The sequence below is a fragment of the Scyliorhinus torazame genome, chromosome 1, assembly GCF_047496885.1.
Source record: "Scyliorhinus torazame isolate Kashiwa2021f chromosome 1, sScyTor2.1, whole genome shotgun sequence".
Taxonomy (NCBI): Eukaryota; Metazoa; Chordata; class Chondrichthyes; order Carcharhiniformes; family Scyliorhinidae; genus Scyliorhinus; species Scyliorhinus torazame.
In genome coordinates this window covers 238,939,691-238,958,433 of record NC_092707.1, presented here as the reverse complement: position 1 = coordinate 238,958,433, position 18,743 = coordinate 238,939,691, and the positions used below count along the sequence as shown (strand labels likewise).

The 18,743-nt window shown below is 50.8% G+C and overlaps 1 protein-coding gene across 7 annotated transcripts in view; it reads left to right on the top strand.

Moving 5' to 3' along the window:
* Positions 1-11,975, top strand: part of prkn (parkin RBR E3 ubiquitin protein ligase) — a 1,727,639-nt gene extending 1,715,664 nt beyond the window's left edge. For all 7 annotated transcript variants that reach the window (XM_072503765.1, XM_072503792.1, XM_072503774.1 and 4 more), the window contains one exon: positions 10,184-11,975. Coding sequence is in view for 6 of the 7 variants with exons in the window: in XM_072503774.1 (XP_072359875.1) it covers positions 10,184-10,293 (110 nt within the window). In the remaining variant the exon portion in view is untranslated. The remainder of the gene's footprint in view (positions 1-10,183) is intronic.
* The last annotated feature ends 6,768 nt before the right edge of the window (positions 11,976-18,743 follow it).

Below are 18,743 nucleotides of genomic sequence, written 5' to 3'. Positions count from 1 at the left end.
GTCCCCCCACCCTGTCCCGAACGCAGTATGGAAGGGTCCCCAGCCCCCCCCCCCCCCCCCCCCAACATCCACGCCGGCCTGATCACGTGCCACAAAAATGGCACCCTGGTAGTGCCCATGCTTCCAGCTGGGCACCTTAGCAGTGTCAGGTTGGCACCCATGTGGCACCGCCAAGAAATCAAGGAAACAACAAAGGGGCAGCTGTGGGCCTCCGATTCCCTTGGAGACCCCCACGAGTGCCATCCCATCTTGTCCCCGTTTGTGGCGGACGGGTTGAATCCAAAAGCCTCTGGTAACTCGGGAATCTGCACATTAGAGTATGGCTTACTGCCTCACTCTAACATGCAGATTTGCCAAAAAGTGATCCCGCCCATTGTGTGCGGGATTCACCTCGCAACGTCTCACAAGATTGGGTTGAATCTCGCGACGCATTGCGAGCCAGGTAGATCCCGGGAGTGGGGTCTGCCAGCTTTCAATGGCCACGCTGCACCGTGGCGAGCTGCTTTTCTGGCGCAGCGTGGTCGTAGGATCGCGCCCCATGTTACAGCGATGTAACAAGTACAAGACCACCTGGCAGCATCCTTTTTACCAACAATGCCATCTGATAAATTACGTCATCATCTTTGCCTGAGACCGAAGAGATGTCTGCATCATAAGAGCTTTTTTCTGACATTGACCACCACCTAGTCAGATAATCCTGAACTTCCAGCCTGACCAATATCAGCATAGGCAGACGAAAGCTGCGCATGGCAATTTGAACACATACTCCCTCCAAGAAAAGACTCCCAGCCTAAGCTCGCCAACCTTCCTGAAGCTGGTGCATCTGGTATGGCCGTCTGGAATGGCCTCATGGCCAGCATATGCTGAGACACTAGGCTCCACCAGTCACTAGCACGAGGACTGGTTAAATGATAACGACACTGCAATTGGGAATGTGCAAAATGTTGCTTACAGCAAAACGATCCAGGAACAGCTTCTTAGCGGCCTCCTGTTGACAATCCAAGGCGGAAGCCCAGAAAGCGATCCGAGGGATCAAGAACAATTGGCGGCAAGAGAAAGCCAAGGAGATACAGCTGTATGCTGACATTCATAGCTTAAGAAACCTCTGCTAGACCATGAAGGTTGTTTACAGTCCATGCCCTTCCAGATCTACACCCACCCTGCTCACACAGCAACTCCAAGTGGACAGTGCACTTTAATGGTCAGTTATTGACCATTCAACAATAACTGAATGGTCTTAGAATCAAAGAATAGAATCCCTACAGTGCAGGAAGAGGCCATTGGGCCCATTGAATCTGCACCGACCCTCTGAAAGAGCACCCTACCTAGGCTCAATCCCCCACCCTATCCCCGTAACGCCACCTAGGGGCAATTTAGCAGAGCCAATCCGCATAACCTGCATATCTTTGGACTGTGGGAGGAAACCGAAACACCCGGAGGAAACCCACATAGACACGGAGAGAAAGTGCAAACTCCACACAGACAGTCGCTCAATCTCGGAATTGAACCCAGGTCCCTGGCGCTGTGAGGAAGCAGTGCTAACCATTGTGTCACTCTTAGACACCACTCTTTTTAAAAATATATTTTTATTCAACTTTTTCAATTTTATACATAACAGTAAAACAAACCCTCCCGAAACTCTCCCCCTGTGTAAAAAAAACCCAGCAGAAAGACACCCCCTACTCTCTCCTTCCTACCTAACAACTAATGGTGACCAGCTCTTTAAGTACAGTATGAAAGGCTGCCTCCTCCATTAGAACCCCTCAATTGCCCCCCCTCACGATGTTCTCAACTTTCCCAACATATAAAAACTCCATCAGGTTCCCCAGCCACACTGAGGAACTGGATGGCGAGCTGACCTCCACCCCAGCAGCACTTGCCTTCGAGCAATCAGTGAAGCGAACGGCAGAACATCAGTCCCTGCCCCTGTCTGCAGCTCCGGTGGGTCTGACACCTTACACACTGCTCTTGATCTCCCAGTGAACAAGTCCCTCGCCAAGCTTCTTTCCATGGATGAAATTCGTCAAGCCATCTCACAAACCAAGGCCGCTGGCCCGGATGGTATCCCAGATGAGCTGCGTAAGTTTGGTGGGGGCTCAGTTGTGCAAGGTCTACACTTCTCTGGAAAATTTAGCATCAAATAAGACTCCCAAAAGTCCTGATGGTTGTTAAGATTGTCTCAATCTTCAAGAAGGGAAACAGGGCTGAATGTGCATAGCTCTAGTCAACTGGGAAACTCTGGTGAAGACCCTGGGCCACATCAGCTGTCTGCAGAAATACTCAAAGTTGTGCAGCTTCTCCGCGATGGAATGACTGCCACCATTCTCTTCAATGGACTGGATGCCTTTTCCATCAGATCTGGTATCAAGCAAGGATGTGTGCTTGTGCCCACCTTTTTCTCCATCTTCCTCATGGCCTTTGCCAACATTGTCAAAAATGCCCTCTTACCTGGAGTCCAAATTGAGTAGAGGTTCAATAGGAAGCTCTTCAGCCTTCAAAAGCTGAAAGTGAAGACCAAAATCTTCCACACAACCTTAATAGATCTCCAGTATGTGGATGACTCTGCTAGACCATGAAGGTTGTTTACAGTCCATGCCCGTCCAGATCTACACCCAGGGGCAGCACGGTAGCCTTGTGGATAGCACAATTGCTTCACAGCTCCAGGGTCCCAGGTTCGATTCCGGCTTGGGTCACTGTCTGTGCGGAGTCTGCACGTCCTCCCCGTGTGTGCGTGGGTTTCCTCCGGGTGCTCCGGTTTCCTCCCACAGTCCAAAGATGTGCAGGTTAGGTGGATTGGCCATAATAAATTGCCCTTAGTGTCCAAAATTGCCCTTAGTGTTGGGTGGGGTTACTGGGTTATGGGGATAGGGTGGCGGTGTTGACCTTGGGTAGGGTGCTCTTTCCAAGAGCCGGTGCAGTCTCGATGGGCCGAATGGCCTCCTTCTGCACTGTAAATTCTATGATAATCTATGATAATCTATGACTTAGTTATCCTGTTGCACAAAGAAGTCGACAGGCCATCTTTGACCCATTCAAAGAAAGGTCTAGAGCCCTAGTGCTGCATCTGAATGTCGACAAGAAAAAGGTCCACCCCCAATCAAACCTGTGTCTCGCACCAAATCCGTGCAGCATCACTACTGCAGATCACCACCTGAAGACAGTCGATCACTTCTGCGACCTTGATTAGCTATGTGTCCCAGTCAGCAACCATAGACCTGGAGATCCTGCACAGAATCCAGTGCGTGACCTCCTTCTTTGGGATGTTGCTCAGATGAGTCCTCATTAACCATCACAGACTGATGAACAGCAAGGTCACAGTCTACAAGGTAGTCGTCCTCCCGACACTCCCCTACAGCTGAGAAACCTGTGATGGATCACCGATATCTGTGAAAACTCAAGATAGACCATCAGTGCTACCTAGAGAAGATCCTACATGTTACCTGGATGGATTGCCACATGAGCATGAACATCCTCCAGGAAGTAGGTGTCCTGAGCACAAAGATGACCTGTCTCACGCACAACTGCATAACAGGCCACTGCATCAGAATGCTGAACACTCATCTTCTGAAGTGCGCTCTCTACTCCCATTTTGTGACTGGTCAAAGATCACAGGGTGGACAGCTAAAATATTTCAAAGATACCCTGAAAGCCTACTTGTAGAAGGTTGGCTCTGATCTCAACAGCTGGGAAGAGAGTGCACTGGACTGCCCACAATGGTGAGTCCTGCTTCACCAAGGTGAAGCTAGCTTTGAAGCAGGATGGATGAAGAAGGATGAAGTCGCGAGAGCAAAAAGAAAGATCAAGAAGATGCGCCACCCCTCATCGACCATGAACCAACCAACTGATGTTGAATGTGAATTTTCCTTTCCACCTCTTAATGCTGTTTCTTCATGAGCTTTATATTTTCCCTTTTCCATCTCATGCATTGAATTCACAATTCACCTCCATCTCTTCTAGCCTCTCGTTCTTCCTCTCCTTTTTCTTTCTCTCTCTCGCTCTGTCTACTTGAGGATTCCGTGGCAAGTGTCCTACTCTCTCTAAGGGACCGCTATGACATGTTCTGCATCCTGATTTTATCTGACTTAACGATTGTTGTTGGCACCAAATTTAAAACATGTATTTTTCATCAGTGATATCCCTCACCCAAACTGATACAAAATTAGATTTAGCAACTTCCGAACGTTTTAGTTTTATTTGTTTGAAAAGGAGGTTGTTGTATTTCTGTTCTTATTTTTTCTCTGGTAGGGACATAGGGACATAGTGGACAGAATAGGGATGTTCAAGCCCTCTAACATGTTTCGCTGATCGGTTAGATCATAATGGCTCTATTAGCACTGTTACTTTACAGTGCCAGGTCCCAGGTTCGATTCCCGGCTTGGGTCACTGTCTTTGCGGAGTGTGCACGCTCTCCCTGTGTCTGCGTGGGTTTCCTCCGGGTGCTCTGGTTTCCTCCCACAAATCCCGAAAGATGTATTGTTAGGTAGTTTGGACAATTCTCCCTCTGTGTACCCAAACAGGTGCCAGAATATGGCTACTAGGGGCTTTTCACAGTAACTTCATTGCAGTGTTTATGTAAGCCTACTTGTGGCAATAAAGATTATTATTATTATTATTAATAAACTAAATCTATCTGCTTTGGTCCCATACCCCTTTATACACTTGCTTAACAAAGATCTACCAATCTGTTTTGAAATTTTAAATTGACCTACCTCAGCAATTTATTTGAGGACAGAGTTCCAGGTTTCCATTAAACTTTGTGTGAAAAATGTTCCCTGGCATCATCCCTAAACGTCTTCACCTTTGACAACAAGTTCTTCATCCAGACGCACGGAACAGACATGGGGACCAAATTCGCACCTCAATATGCCAACATCTTCATGCACAAGTTTGAACACGACCTCCTCACCGCACAGGACCTTTAACCGACGTTATACACCAGATACATCAATGACAATTTTTTCCTTTAGACCCACAGCGAAGAATCATTGAAACGGCTACACAATGACATCAATAAGTTCCATCCCACCATCAGACTCACCATGGACTACTCTCCAAAATCAGTTGCATTCTTGGACACACTCATCTCCATCAAGGACGGTCACCTCAGCACTTCACTTTACCGCAAGCCCACGGATAACCTCACGATGCTCCACTTCTTCAGCTTCCACCCTAAACACATTAAAGAAACCATCCCCTATGGACAAGCCCTCCATATACACAGGATCTGCTCAGACGAGGAGGAGCGTAACCGACATCAACAGACGCTGAAAGATGCCCTTGTATGAACGGGATATGGCGCTCGACTCATCGATCGACAGTTCCAACGCGCCACAGCAAAAAACCGCACCGACCTCCTCAGAAGACAAACACGGGACACAACCGACAGAGTACCCTTCGTCGTCCAGTACTTCCCCGGAACGGAGGAACTACGGCATCTTCTTCGCAGCCTTCAGCACGTCATCGATGAAGGTGAACATCTTGCCAAGGTCATCCCCAGACCCCCACTACTTGCCTTCAAACAACCACGCAACCTCAAACAAACCATTGTTTGCAGCAAACTACCCAGCCTTCAGAACAGTGACCACAACACCACACAACCCTGCCATAGCAAACTCTGCAAGACGTGCCAGATCATCGACATGGATACCACTATTACACGTGAGAACACCACCCACCAGGTACGCGGTACATACTCGTGCGACTCGGCCAACGTTGTCTACCTCATACGCTGCAGGAAAGGATGTCCCGAAGCGTGGTACATTGGCGAGACCATGCAGACGCTGCGACAACAGATGAGCGGACATCGCGTGACAATCGCCAGGCAGGAATGTTCCCTTCCAGTTGGGGAACACTTCAGCAGTCAAGGGCATTCAGCCTCTGATCTCTGCGACAACGCAGAATCGCCAAGCAGAAACTTATAGCCAAGTTCCGCACACATGAGTACGGCCTCAACCAGGACCTTGGATGCATGTTGCATTACATTCATCCCCCACCATCTGGCCTGGGCTTGTGACATCCTACCAACTGTCCTGGCTTAAGACAATTCACACCTCTTTAACCTGGGGTTACCCCATCTCTGGATCTGTAAATACTTAATTACCTGCAAATGCTCGCATTCAAAGCATTGTCTTGCATCTTTGACTTTGTCTATATATATGTTTCTGGAACCTACCTCTTCATTCACCTGAGGAAGGAGCAGTGCTCTGAAAGCTAGTGATTTGAAACAAACCTCTTGGACTTTAACCTGGTTTTGTAAGACTTTTTACTGTGCTCACCCCAGTCCAACGCCGGCATCTCCACATCATGACCTCAATGCTGGTGCTCTTGGCTCTTTCAAGGATATTGATATTAGTACGCCTGTCCTCCCAGCTGATGCGGAGAATCCGTCTCAGCCAGCATTGATGATACCTCTCCAGGGCCTTGAGGTGGCATCTGTATGTAGTCCAAGTTTCTGAGCCATTATAAGAGTTAGAAGAAAGACCACCTTGTACACGAGGATCTTAGTATCAGCACAGATGTCGCGGTCGTCAAAGACTTTGTCCTTAAGCGTCCAAAGGAGGCGCTCGTGGATTGGGTATGCTGTTGGATCTCCGCATTGCTGTCAGCCTTAGAGGAGAGGTGGCTCCCCAGGAATGGGAAATGTTCCACATTTAGGAGGATTTCTCCATGATCTTGATGGAGATAGAAGCTGGATCTTGCCCTGAGGTGGGTTGATAAAGGATTTGAGTTTCCTTGAGGTTGAGACTGAGACCGATTCTTCAGCATGCTTCTGCAAAGATGTCAAGCATGACTTGGAGATTCTCTTCTGAGAGAATGAAAATGTAGAAATACCTAGCACAAAGAAAGATGGCTGTGGTTATTGGAGGTCAATCATCTCAGGCCAGGACATCACTGTACGAATTTCTCGGGGTCGTGTTCTACCATCTTCACCAATGACTCTCCCTCCATAATAAGATCAGGGGCGAAATTCTCTGTAATCGGTGCGATGTCCGCCGACCAGCGCCAAAAACGGCGCAAATCAGTCCGGCATCGCGCAGCCCCAAAGGTGCGGAATCCTCCGCATCTTGAGCGGCCGAGCCCTAACCTTGAGGGGCTAGGCCCGCGCCGGACTTTGACATTGCCGGGCGGCGCATGCGCGGGAGCGTCAGCGGCCGCTCACGGCATCCCCGCGCATGCGCAGTGGAGGGGGTCTCTTCCGCCTCCGCCATGGTGGAGACCGTGGCGAAGGCGGAAGGAAAAGAGTGCCCCCACGGCACAGGCCCGCCCGCAGATCGGTGGGGCCCAATCGCGGGCCAGGACACCGTGGGGGCACGCCCCGGGGCCAGATCGCCCCAAGCCCCCCCCCACACCCCCCAGGACCCTGGAGCCCGCCCGCGCCGCCTTGTCCCGCCGGTAAGAGAGGTGGTTTAATCCACGCTGGCGGGACAGGCATTCCAGCAGCGGGACTTCGGCCCACCCGGGTCAGAGAATCGCCGGGGGGGGCCCGCCAACCAGCGCGGCGCGATTCCCGCCCCGCCAAATATCCGGTGCCGGAGAATTCAGCAACCAGCGGGGGCGGGATTCACGGCAGCCCCCGGCGATTCTCCGACCCGGTGGGGGGTCGGAGAATCCCGCCCCAGAAGTGGGATGTTTGCTGTTGATTGCAAAGTGTTCAATACAACTCGAGACTCCTCAGATACTGAAGTAGTCTGTCTCCATATGCAGCAAGACGTGGACAACATTAAGGCCTAGGCTGAAAATTGGCAACTGCTATTCGCACCACACAGGTGCCGGTAATGACCGTCAGCAACAAGAGAAAAAAAACCATCTCTCCTTGACATTCAGCAGCATTGCCATCATTGAATTCTCCACTATCAACACACTGCGGTGATGCTGTGGCTATAAGAGCAGGTTAAATGTTGGGAATTCTGTGGTGAATAACTCACCTCCTTACTCCCCAAAGTCCACCCCTACCTACAAGAATGATGGGAGAATGCCTAGATAAGTGTGGTTCCAACAACACTCAAGAAACCTGATACTGTCCAGGACAAAGCAGCCCACTTGATTGGCACTCCATCCATCACCTTAAACATTTATTCCCCCCACTACCGGCTGATTGGCAGTAGTGAGCACCATAGACAAACTGCGCTGCAGCAATTTAATAAAGCTCCTTTAAAAACATCTTCCAAAATTATGACCTCTACCATTTACAAGGATACTGGCAGAAGAAACATGGGATCACCACCACTTGCAAGTTCCCCTCCAAACCACATACCATCCTGACTTGGAACTCCATCATCTATCTTTGTTGCTGGGTCTTTTAGTGTAGTCTTTTGATTTGGAGTCAGCGCTAGGTTAATAACTGACTCTGGGATCTCAACTTCAAAAGGAGTTTTTTCACCCACCACTTCTCTTCCAAAATCTGAGACTTCTCTTTTCATTTGCCACTACTTCCCTGCATATAACACACATGAGCTTTGCATCGTTATATGCAATGGCACAATTGACAAAACCACACCTCAACAAATCATCTTTATACTGCTTTGCTCCCGACTTAAGTTTCTTCTTTGTAGGCTCATACCCAGAGGCCCTGGAGCTCTATACCAAGCTAGCGTGAGCAATGGATTCTCCTGTGCAGCTCTCTCCAGCAGATCCTATTGTGAGATCCTGTCTAGTAGATACACTGCCTATTTGTGTTTCTTGCCTTCTCTTACTTTTCAGAAAATGATCCATCATCACAGTCCTCTAGCCAGTGTGGTGATATACATGTACACATAAATGTATATAGTTGTATATCAGTACACATGGTGTAGGTACGACCTCCGGACAGAAGGTGGTGTCAGACATCCATCACGTGACTGGAGATATCTGCCGGTTGGCACTAGGATGCATGAGAGGATAGTCAAAACACCTTTTAGTTAAGCAACTGGATATTCTGTGTACCTCATTGCAACGGCTATCTTACAGAAGTTCTGTAAGATAGCCATTGCAATGAGGTTCACAGAATATCCAGTTGCTTAACTAAAAGGTGTTTTATTAACACACACGTGGAAAGATAGCTAACAGATTACTGTTAAGTAACAGAGCAGTTGGAAAATGGAAGCAACTCTGCTCCGTGATTTGGCGCCAAAAACACATAACATGGAAAGCGCTTAATGTCAGGTATACGTGCAGGGTGCGTGATCTTCTCACTGCTGTCGCTTCTGGCTGGAAGACTCAACACAGTCACATTTATTTTCATTTAAAAGGTGGCAGAGACCAGTAGCGGCTGTTGAATGCTTCTCTTGCGATCAGGGTCACTGCAGGAATGGTGCGACCGATTGCTTCAAGACCGGCCTGACACTTGCTCGCACTGCACCTTGAAAAACCCTGTACTATGTTACTCTTTGAAGTGGCCAACAGAGCCACACAGTTGCAATGGCTCAGGAGAAGACATAGGTAATCTCAGCCCAGTTAGGCCTGCAAAGTCTTCCTCTGCAATTATATGGTCCTGGCAGTATACCTGTGACAATTTATCCCCTGTCCAAATTGTTTTGGTGCAGCTATAATATTGACATATGCATGACAATTTGGAAAATGGCCAAGGTATTTTCACAACAAATAGGATAAATCCAGCCCACAAAATTACCGGCCTATCAACCTTCCAGTCATTGATTGAAAGAGTCAGCAAAGAATCAAGCGACACCTGCCCACCAGTGTTTAGTTGGTTTCCTCAAGAACTATTTGGCTCCAGACCTCAGCACAACCTTGATCCAGACATGGACCTGATAACTGGATGCCATAGGAGAGGTTAGACTAACAGTCAGACTATGATACAAATTGAACTCAATGGGGGTCAGAAAGAATGATCTTCAGCAGCAAATTGTCACAGCTCCAAGGCATTGCTGCATAGGTTCCACAGAGAATTATCCCCAGCACAACTATCTTTACTTGAATTCTGCTTCCTGGCTGCTTTGCATGAATGCTCAGGAGTCTAGCTGCGCTGCATTCCCTCTGTGGGGATCCTAAGGGGCTGGAGATCTGGCCTAGATAATGGACCCTGACCCTTCTTATTTTTCCCTCTGCTTTGCATCCAGAAACTCTTTGGGTATCCAGGAAAAAAAAATGACCCCATACCATCCTTCATATTATCCAACTTGTCTGTTTTATTGAGATGTTAGGTATTTGTCTCTTGTGTCTGACTCCATGCTTTTTCTCACCACAGGCGGTTGCATGCACATGAAATGTCCCAGAACATCTTGTCACTTTCAGTGGTGCTGGCTGTGCAGTAGGGAGTGGAATCGTGACTGCATGGGAGACCACTGGTTCGAGTAACCTGAACAAGAAGAGAAGCAGAACAAACACAGAACTTTAGCAAACTATGTTGAATTTGTTAGTGACTAGGGATAGGCATAAAGTTTGCATTTGATTAGTCCTTTCGTGTACCCTGCCACGGTGTATGCAATTCAGCATCATTTCCATTTCTTCACAGGAGGATAAAATTTACATTGAATTATTTGAAATTTAAAGCATGAACACAGGTCATTTGGCCCAAATGGTCAGTGCCAGACTTTATGCTCCAAACCTCCTCCTACCCGCCTTCATCTAACTCTGTCTGCAAATCCGTCTATTTCTTTCTCCCTCGCACACTTATTCAGCATCCAAGCTATTGATCTGAACTCTGAATCCCTGTAGTAGCAAGTTCCATATACTTACTACTCTCTGGGTAAAGACGTTTCTCCTTAATTGCCTTTTGAATTTATTTATAATAATTTTACATGAGTGTCCTCTAGATTTGGACTCCCCACAAGCTGCTCTACATCTCCTCTATCAAATCCCTTCATAACTTTAAGAGCTCTGTTAGGTGACCCTCAATCGTCCCTTTTCTGGACAAAAGAGCCCAAGCCTGTTAGGCCTATCGTGATAGCTATGGGTTGGGATTCTCTGACCCCCGACCGGGCCGGAGAATCGCCAGGAGGCGGCGTGAATCCCGGCCCCGCCAGCTGCCGAATTCTCCGGCGCGGGGTTTTAGCAGGGGCGGGAATCGCGCCGGTCAGCGGCCGCTGGCAGCGGCACCCCCGGCCCGCGATGGGCCAAGCGGCCACCCGCTTTAGGCCGGTCCCGCCGGCGTAAATTAGACCTGGTACTTACCGGCGGGATCTGGCTGTGCGGGCGGTCTCCGGGGTCCTCGGGGGGAATCTGGCCCCGGGGGGTGCCCCCATTGTGGCCTGGCCCACGATCGGGGCCCACCGATCCGCGGGCGGGCCTGTGCCGTGGGGGGCACTCTTTCCCTCCGCACCGTCTGCTGTGGACCTCCGCCATGGCCAGTGCGGAGACGAACCCCCATGCGCATGTGCTGGGATGACGCCAGCACACGCTGACGTTCCCGCACATGCGCCAACTCGCGCCGGCCGGCGGAGGCCCTTGGGCACCGGTTGGCGCAGCACCAAGCCCTTTGACGCCGGCTGACGCAGTGCCAACCCCGCCGCCGCCGACCTAGCCCCTGAAGGTGCGGAGGATTCTGCACCTTCCGGGCGGCCTGACGCTGGAGTGGTTCACGCCACTCCTCGGCGCCGGGACCGCCCGTCCCACCGGGTAGGGGAGAATTCCGCCCATGATCTCTCAATTATCATCCTCTCAATTATTTGCCTCTGTTTAAAAGGTTGTTTCTATCTTCTGCACACAGCAGACTCAGGACATCTCAGTGCATAAAGATAAAGATAAGAATGTATTGTTAGACATTTTAGTTGCTGTGGTATGAAGAGTTTGCAATGTCTCTTAACCCATTACTTAACATGTATTTTGGGTGTATCTAAAGCTAGCAGGGCAGAGCTGGAAATGTATATCCAATGTAGCATTTTTGTCAGATCAGCACTGTTAATCGAAATAAAGACATTTGAAGACAATGTGTAGAAACTTGCCTCAGGAGCAGGGACAAAACACTGGTGTATGGAATAAGCCATTTGGCCCTTCAAGCCTGCTCTGCCATTCAATAAAATCATGGCTGATCATCTTAACACCATACTCTTTTGTTCTTGACACCATTAGAGTCTAGAAATCTATTTCATTCTTAAATATACTTACCTTCACAACCTTCTGTGGCAGAGAATTGCACAGATGCACCGCCCCCGAGTGAAGCGGTTTCTCCTCATCTCAGTCCTAAATGTACTAACCCCGTATCCTGAAACTGTGACTCCTTGTTCTAGACACACCAGCCAGAGGAACCAACATCCCTGCACCCAGTCTGTCCAGTCCTGTCAGATTGTGATATGTTTCAATTTCTTTTAAATTCCAGTGAACACAGGCACAGTCGACCTAATCTCTCCTCATACAACAATCCTGCCATTCCAGGAATCAGTCTAGTGAACCTTTGCTGCACTTCCTCCATGGCAAGTTTATCCTTTCTTATATAAAGAGACCAAAACCGCACACAATACTCCAGATATAGTCTCCTAAGACCCTGTACAGCTACAGTAAGACATACTTGCTCCTGTACTCAAGTCCTCGTGCAATGAAGGCCAATGAGGTTCCCGTAACAGCCTCCCCGAACAGGCGCCGGAATGTGGCGACTAGGGGCTTTTCACAGTAACTTCATTTGAAGCCTACTTGTGATAATAAGCGATTTTCATTTCAACATACCATTTGCCTTCCTAACTGCTTGCTGTACCTGCATGCTTGCTTTCAATGACTAATATACTTGGACAACCAGGTCACTTTGTACGCTGGTTAGCACTGCTGCCTACGGCGCTGAGGACTTGGGTTCGATCTGATTTTGATGAGGGAACGAAAAGTAATATTTCCATTCTGTTTCTCTGTCTGAAGTGGATAATTTCATATATATCCACATTATACTGCATCTGCCATGTATTTGCCCACTCACTCAACTCGTCTATATTAACTTTAAGGCTTTTAACATCCTCCTCACCACACACATTCTCACCAGGTTTTGTGTTGTCAGAAAGCTTGGAAATATTACTTTTCGTTCCCTCATCAAAATCATTGATGTATCTTGTGGCTAGCTGGAGCCCAAGCAGATCCGTTCTATGCAGAACATTTAATTCCATAAACAGTGGTGTAACTGAATATCAGGTGCTGCATATTGATGTGCCATCAATTAACACAAGACGAGTAGTGAACAAAACTGTGGCTTTAATAAGCTAAACAGAAAGCCTCCTGGCCACTGATCCCGAACTGGGGCAGGGCCGGAGGCCAGCCACCTTTATACCGAGCCCGAGGGGAGGCGGAGCCATCAGGCAGTGGTTTACCACAATGCATGTAGTACAGTAACAGTTTACCACAATACATATAATACACTAACAGTGGTTTTGCACATTCACCCCCCTGTTAAAAAAAAGTCCAGCGGGGGTGAAGTGGACTTAAAGGTCGAGTCTGTCGGGGGCTTTGGCCTTCCGCTGTGATCACCTCAATCCCGGCTGTGGTGTGTTCACTGGTGTCGAGACCTGCGCGTCCGGGAGCGTGTTGTCTTCTTCTTCCCCCAATAGTTGAGTTGGTGGGGGGCGGGGGGGCGGGGGGGGGGGGGGGGGGGAGGGGGGGGGGGGGCGGTGAGGGGCGGGGGTGGTGGTGATGGTCGCCGGTGGACCTGCGGGTGCCAAATGTGTCCTGCCGCCCGTCATGAGTGCCACGTAGGCATATTGTGGGTTGGCATGGAGGAGCAGGATCTTCTCGACGAGGGGATCTGATTTATGACTCCTCGCAAGCTTCCGGAGGACAGGCCCTGGGACTGTCAGCCAGGACGGGAGCGAGACGCCTGAGGTGGACTTCCTAGGGAAGGCAAATATACGTTTGTGAGGGGTCACAGTGCACAGGAGCGACCGGATGGAGTGGAGCGCATCAGGAAGGACCTCCTGCCAACGGGAGACTGGGAGACCTCTAGACCCTAGGGCCAGAAGGACGGCCTTCCAGACCGTTGCGTTCTCCCTCTCCACCTGTCCTTTTCCCCAGGGGTAGTAGCTGGTCGTCCTGCTTGAGGCGATGCTCTTGCTAAGCAGGAACTGACGCAACTCGTCGCTCATGAAGGAGGAACCCTGATCGCTATGGATGTAGGTGGGGAAACCGAACAACGTGAAGAGACTGTGCAGGACCTTGATGACGGTGGCAGAGGTCATGTCGGAGCATGGGATGGCAAAGGGGAATCGTGAGTACTCGTCAACAACGTTGAGGAAGTACACGTTACAGTCTGTGGAGGAGAGAAGCCCTTTGAAGTTGATGCTGAGGCGCTCAAAGGGGCGGGAGGCCTTTACCAGGTGTGCTCTGTCCGGCCGATAGAAGTGCGGTTTGCACTCCGCACAGACCTGGCAGTCCCTGGTCACGGACCTGACCTCCTCGATGGAGTAAGGCAGGTTGCGAGCCCTGATAAAGTGAAAAATAGGGTGACCCCCGGTGACAGAGGTCATTGTGGAGGGCCCGATGTCAGTCTACTTGTGCGCTGGCACATGTACCGCGGCATAGGGCATCTAGGGGCTCATTGAGCTTCCCAGGTCGGTACAAGATATCGTAGTTGTAGGTGGAGAGTTCGATCCTCCACCTCAGAATCTTGTCGTTCTTGATCTTGCCCCGCTGTGTGTTATTGAACATGAAGGCAACTGACCGTTGGTCAGTGAGGAGAGTGAATCGCCTGCCGGCCAGGTAATTCCTCCAATGTCTCACAGCTTCCACAATGGCCTGGGCTTCCTTTTCGACGGAGGAGTGTCGAATTTCGGAGGCATGGAGGGTACGGAAGACGAAAGCCACGGGCCTGCCCGCCTGGTTGAGGGTAGCGGCCAGAGCAAAATCCGACGCATCGCTCTCCACCTGGAACGGAATTAACTCATCCACAGCGTGCATCGCGGCTTTGGCAATATCTGCCTTGATGCGGTTGAAGGCCAGGCGGGCCTCAGCCGTCAGGGGAAAATGGTGGATTTAATAAGTGGACGGGCCTTGTCCGTATAATTGGGGACCCACTGGGCATAATAAGAGAAGAACCCCAGGCATCACTTCAGGGCCTTGGGGCAGTGTGGGAGGGGTAGTTCCAGGAGAGGGCACATGCGGTCGGGGTCGGGCCCCAGGACTCCGTTTTCCACAACGTAGCCAAGGATGGATAGGCGGGTTGTGTGGAAAACGCATTTCTCCTTATTGCATGTGAGGTTAAGGAGTTTAGCGGTGTGGAGGAAGTGCCGGAGGTTTTCGTCATGGTCCTGCTGGTCATGGCCGCAGATGGTGACATTATCTAGGTACGGGAACGTGGCCCGCAGCCCGTACTGGTCAACCATTTGGTCCATTTCTCGCTGGTGACGCCGAAGGGAACCCTGAGGAAGTGGTAGAGGCGGCCATCTGGATCGAAGGCAGTGTATTGGCGGTCCTCCGGGCGGATAGGGAGCTGGTGGTACGCGGATTTCAAGTCAACTGTGGAGAAGACTCGATACTGCGCAATCTGGTTGACCATGTCAGATGTGCGGGGAGGGGGTACGCATCGAGCTGCGTGTACCAGTTGATCATCTGACTGTAGTCGATGACCATCCGGTGCTTCCCCCTTGTCTTGGCGACCACCACTTGGGCTCTCCAGAGGCTGGTACTAGCCTCAATGATCCCCTCTCGTAGGAGTCGCTGGACCTCCAACCTGATAAAGGCCCTGTCCCGGGCACTGTATCGTCTGCTCCTAGTGGCGATGGGCTTACAGTCCGGGGTGAGGTTAGCGAAGTGCGAGGATGGGGCGACCTTAAGGGTCGCGAGGCTACAGACGGTGAGGGGGGTCAGGGGTCCACCAAACTTTAAGGTAAGGCTTTGGAGGAGGCACTGAAAGCCGAGCCCCAGTAAAGGGCAGCGCAGAGATGGGGGAGGACGTAGAGCTTAAAGTTAGTGTACTCTACGCCTTGTACCGAAAGGGTTGCGACACAGCACCCCCAGATGTCTACGGAATGTGATCCGGAAGCCAGGGAGATTTTCTGGGTTGCGGGTAAAATTGGGAGGGTGCAGCGCCTTACCGTATCTGGGTGTATAAAGCTGTCTGTGCTCCCGGAGTCGAAGAGGCAGGCCGTCTCGTGCCAGTTGATCTGGACGGTCATTGTGGATTTCGTGAGATGGTGAGGTCGAGGCTGGTTGAGTGTGATGGAGGCGAGCTTCAGAAGGTGGTGGGTGGGCCGGTCGGAGGTAGCGGTGGCCAGCGTACGACTGGGTGAGCAGGGGTCCCGGGAGGCAGCGGAGTGGTTCCAAAATGGCGGCTCCCATGGGTCGCGCGTGGTGGGTGGCATCGAAGGTGGCGTCAAAGATGGCGGCCTCCATGGGTCGCACATGGCGGGTGGCAGCGAAGATTGCGGCACCCACCGGTCGCACATGGCGGGTGGCGCGGCAGATGGGGGCGGTCCCGACAGACAACAGGCAGCATTGCTGGGCCTACGAATTTTAGGGACAGGTCGGGCCTGGCAGACCTTGGCGAAGTGGCCCTTCCTCCCACACCCATTGCAAATTGCGTTCCGTGCAGAGCAGCATTGTCCGGGATGCTTACCCTGGCCGCAAAAGTAGCATTTCGGGCTTCTGACATTGGTGGGCTGCTGCGCGGCACAGGCTTGCGCTGCACTCGCGTCGGGTGATGGCAGCGCCCACGACGTCCACGAGGGTGCCGTGGTCGGAGGTGTAGGTCTCCATGTTTGGAAAGCCACTTACAACGAGTTTGAGAGCTGCACTGTCTCTGGGAGGCCGAGTGTACCCCCTTCTAGCAAGCGCTGGCGGATGCAATTGGATTTAATGCCCGCGACATAGGCGTCCCTGATCAGCAGCTCCGTGTGTTTGGACAGCCGATACTGCCTGGCAAGCACAGTTCCGGCCGAGTACCCGCAAGGCAAGCAGGAATTCGGCTTGTAATTCTCCGGGGCGTTGTCGCCTCGTGGCAAGGAGGTGCCTGGTGTACACCTCGTTTACTGCCCTTATGTACTGTCCCTTCAGCGACATTATCGCCTCCGTATACGAGGGGGCGTCTCTGATAAGAAGGAAAACTTGCGGGCTCACCCGTGCGTTGAGTATTTGAAGCTTTTGGAGGTCGGTGACGTTGTCGGTGGACGATCCGAGGTAAGCTTCGAAGCAGCTTAGCCAGTGCTCGAATGTCGCAGTGGCGTCAGCTGCTTGCGGGTCCAGCTCCAGGCGATCAGGCTTGAATGATGAATTCATCTCAAAAGTTTAGCTTATTAAATTGATGTGCCATCAATTAACACAAGACGAGTAGTGAACGTAACTGTGGCTTTAATAAGGAAAAACAGAAAGCCTTCTGGCCACTGATCCCGAACTGGGGCAGGGCCGGAGGCCAGCCACCTTTATACCGAGCCCGAGGGGAGGCGGAGCCATCAGGCAGTGGTTTACCACAATGCATGTAGTACAGTAACCGTTTACCACAATACATATAATACACTAACAGTGGTTTACCACACATATCAGGCAGTTAATCCATGAACACCCATTTTTCCCCATCACCTGAGGCAAATTTGGTTCCCAGTGTCTTGTTTGATCCAGACTTTATCCATTTCAGCAGCATTTCTTCTGTATTGAAGAACTAATTAACACTTTTTCCCAAAACTGTGGAGTGAAGATCAATATTCTGCCTCTAACCTTCATCTTAGTTGTACAGAACAAACCTTTATTTATCACTTCAGCATGAAACAATAGGAATGTATTTTCCAGTTATCTGATCAATCTCACAAATGGCAAATCAAAACAGAAGTTAGAACATAGAACATACAGTGCAGAAGGAGGCCATTCGGCCCATCGAGTCTGCACCGACCCACTTAAGGCCTCACTTCCACCCTATCCCCGTAACCCAATAACCTCTCCTAACCTTTTTTGGTCACTAAGGGCAATTTATCATGGTCAATCCACCTAACCTGCACATCTTTGGACTGTGGGAGGAAACCGGAGCACCCGGAGGAAACCCACACAGACACGGGGAGAACGTGCAGACTCCACACAGACAGTGACCCAGCCGGGAATCGAACCTGGGACCCTGGAGCTGTGAAGCCACAGTGCTAATCACTTGTGCTACCGTGCTGCCCTAAAAACCTATCTTCCGCTGACGGAATTGCATATTGACTTTTTCCTTACATTTACACCACAGCATTTGGAAGAGGTGACCTCACGCATTTAAACTATCTATCCCTTTGTAGACTCTTTGCCTCCTCTTGACAATTTACTTTCCGACGACTAAGTCATGGCTAGTACCAGACTAGAGTTTAGAGAAGAACTCTGACCAAACATATGGAGCTGGATCTCCTTTTGGGAGACTAGGGCCTGGGATCTCCATTTCAGCGGCAAAGTGCCGGCTGAAACGGAGAGTCCGCGGGCGTTTTACAACGCCAAAATCAGCGATTCTGGGACTGGGAGCGGCGCCGGGTGAAACTCCCGGCTCCCACGCCATAAATGCCTCGTGGATGTGGCACCACGTGGAGGAGGAGGACACCCGCTCCCGGTGGCAGTCAAGGTAACTGCAGCCTGAACCTTTACGCCCCGGGATCCTTCCAGGGCTCGAGCGGGGTCCTGTGTGTCATCTCGCAGGCCACAGCCCACAGGTGCATCCGACGGATCACCGATGCCCTGTTTGCCCAGGCGGAAAAGTACATCAACTTTGACATCGACCAAGCCCAACAGGGCAGGGGCTCTCCGCCATCGCCGGGATGCTCCAGGTCCAGGAGCTGATAGACTGCACGCATGTCACCGGGAGTGCCTACATTAACAGGAAGAGGTTCCACTCCCTGAACATTCAGATCGTCTGTGATCTTCACATGAAGATCATGCACATGTGTGTA